The sequence below is a fragment of the Echinops telfairi genome, unplaced genomic scaffold (genome assembly GCF_000313985.2).
Source record: "Echinops telfairi isolate 266 unplaced genomic scaffold, ASM31398v2 ScPeMD7_60;HRSCAF=208, whole genome shotgun sequence".
Classification (NCBI taxonomy): Eukaryota; Metazoa; Chordata; class Mammalia; order Afrosoricida; family Tenrecidae; genus Echinops; species Echinops telfairi.
In genome coordinates this window covers 45,664,814-45,667,230 of record NW_022103958.1, presented here as the reverse complement: position 1 = coordinate 45,667,230, position 2,417 = coordinate 45,664,814, and the positions used below count along the sequence as shown (strand labels likewise).

Here is a 2,417-nt window from a genome sequence, read left to right as displayed (position 1 = left end):
TTCAGAGGTCTGCTCGCATCCACGTGGCTGATCTTCTGCAATGTCTCTCAGGGAGTTACAGAGAGAGAGGTGTCTTCCCCTTCCAAGGAGGAAGTACCAGATTTCCCAGAATTCTCAGAAGGCCATGCCCACACAGAAGTCTCATTGTCTAGCTCCAGATTGGCAGCCTAGACTCCACCCCTGCACTCTAAATCCTTAAATTGACACCAGATTAGGTGACTGCCACACAGAACAACAACACAATTCCAATTAATAAAGTTTGTAGCAAAACCACATTGATTTTGGTTCCTAGAAATTGGGGGGATTTAGGGTATATATTAGTTGGGATTCTATAATCTATGTGTGTTGGCATGGGATGAATATGGCGAGTAGCTGTAACTTTAGAACCAATGGAAAGAACATTCTTAAGTGAAAATGAATGGTTCAACCAAAAAAGGCACAATAAAGAAAACTCTGTTCAGTATTAAAAGCTTGACAGGCAGCTAGAAAATGGTTCTAAGAAGAACTCGAACCACAAGGTATAGATTTGTGAAAGATTATCTAGGATGTGAAAGCAATTTGTCAGAAGTGTTGAACAGCTTGAAAGGTTTTCTTCTCCATGAACATATATAAAAATAATGATCACTGCATCTGTCAGGGTCTATCTTCCAAATGCTTTCCAAAATGCCTCTTTCACATCCTTGTTCCTCAGGCTGTAAATGAAGGGGTTCATCATCGATGTGATGACTGAGTAGAACACAGAGATCACTTTATCCCCGTCACTCATTTTCTTGGCGTTCGGTCTCATGTAGGCAAAGATTGCTGAGCCATAGGAGAGCACAACTACAATGAGATGGGAGCCACAGTTTGAGAAAGCCTTGAGCCTTCCCTCTCCAGACTGCATCCGGATCACAGTGGAGATGATATTCCAGTAGGAGATAAGGATGAGGGACACAGGAGCTAGGAGGATCCCCACACCCATGGCAAAGATGGCCATTTCTGTGCTGTAGGTGTCTGCTGAAGCCAGCTTGAGGAGGGCAGGAGGTTCACAAAAGAAATGGTTAATGATGTTGTTTCCCTTGTAGGGTAGATGCAATGTGAATGTGGTGTCCACCAGGGACACCACTGCCCCACTGGCCCAGGACCCGATGGCCAGCTGGACACAGACCCAATGAGTCATGATGGTGGAGTAGTGCAGGGGCTTGCAGACAGCCACATAGCGGTCGTAGGACATCACTGCCAGCAGTGCACACTCTGTGCACCCCACCAGAAGCAAAACAACTAACTGCATCGAGCACCCAACAAAGGAAATGGTTTTCCTCTTTACCAGGAAGTGGACTAGCACCTGGGGAACTGTGGTAGTTGAAAAGCAGAGGTCAGCAAAGGACAGGTTCCTAAGGAAAAAGTACATGGGTGTGTGGAGTCTGGAGTCTATGTGAATAAGCACAATGATGAGCAGGTTTCCCAGCACAGTCAGCAGGTAGATGATCAGAAAGAGGAAGAAGAGCAGGACTTGTGTCTGTGGATCCTGGGAGAGGCCCAGGAAGACAAACTCAGTCACAGAGGTGTGGTTCTCTTCTCCCATGAATGTTTATTTCTTCATACAGGTCAGCATCAAGAAAAGAAATATATATATATGTTGGTTATAAAACAAATTAGTGACGTTTGTATTTATTTAACCAGTGACCTAAATTGCATTATTTATGTGTACTTCTTACCAGCTTTCATTTATTTAAAGACTGAGTTTTACTTTGATTCAGTAGTTATGACAATTAAAAAACACTTCTGAGTTTTTCTTTTCAGTAGCTGCAGTCTCAAGAAATTGTTCTTAATAGCTTTATGATCAAACCTGGGTTAGACTATTAAAGACTAATAGTCTTACGAAGACCGTTATCTAAGTTTGAGAACCCAATGAATGGATATTGCGGTACAACCAGTTTTATTTTTGTCTAAAAACTGTCTGATAGCCTTTATGAAAATTGATTTCCTTTATTATATTTACCAAATAGTTCTAAAGAACTACTCTACCCTTCCCTGCAGACCCACAAGTCCCCCTGCCAGACTCTGGCCTTAAAACACTTCTGACCTAGAACTGAGGCCATCCTAGGAAACCACCTTTTAACCAAATAATAGACAAGTCTATTATTTAAGTCTTTCCACTAAAACCCCGGCATTGATGAGGTCCTCATTGATGAGGGCAATGAATGTATAAATGCATTTTACACAATTGATGTATGTGTATGGATTGTGATGAGTTGTATGAGCCCCTAATAAAATGATTAAAAAAAACCCTCAAAAAAATAAAGGGAAAGGTGATATGAAAAGAAATTACAGAGTACTGTTAATAACATTAAGATTAATTAAAAACTAAATAAATTAACAGTGTTAATTCAAAACAAAAATAAAGAACAATAACACCCTAGAGGAATGTATTCCTT

The 2,417-nt window shown here is 41.0% G+C and overlaps 1 protein-coding gene across 1 annotated transcript; it reads right to left on the bottom strand.

The window, feature by feature from the left end:
* Window positions 1–640: 640 nt before the first annotated feature.
* LOC101652260 (olfactory receptor 2D3-like) lies at window positions 641–1,564 on the bottom strand. Its single transcript, XM_004716442.1, has one exon. The coding sequence runs from the start codon at window positions 1,562–1,564 to the stop codon at window positions 641–643; it is 924 nt and encodes a 307-aa protein (XP_004716499.1).
* Window positions 1,565–2,417: the final 853 nt, after the last annotated feature.

Excerpts from the sequence above, each read along its gene's own strand:
- LOC101652260 (XM_004716442.1), bottom strand. The coding sequence starts at position 1,564 with ATGGGAGAAGAGAACCACACCTCTGTGACTGAGTTTGTCTTCCTGGGC.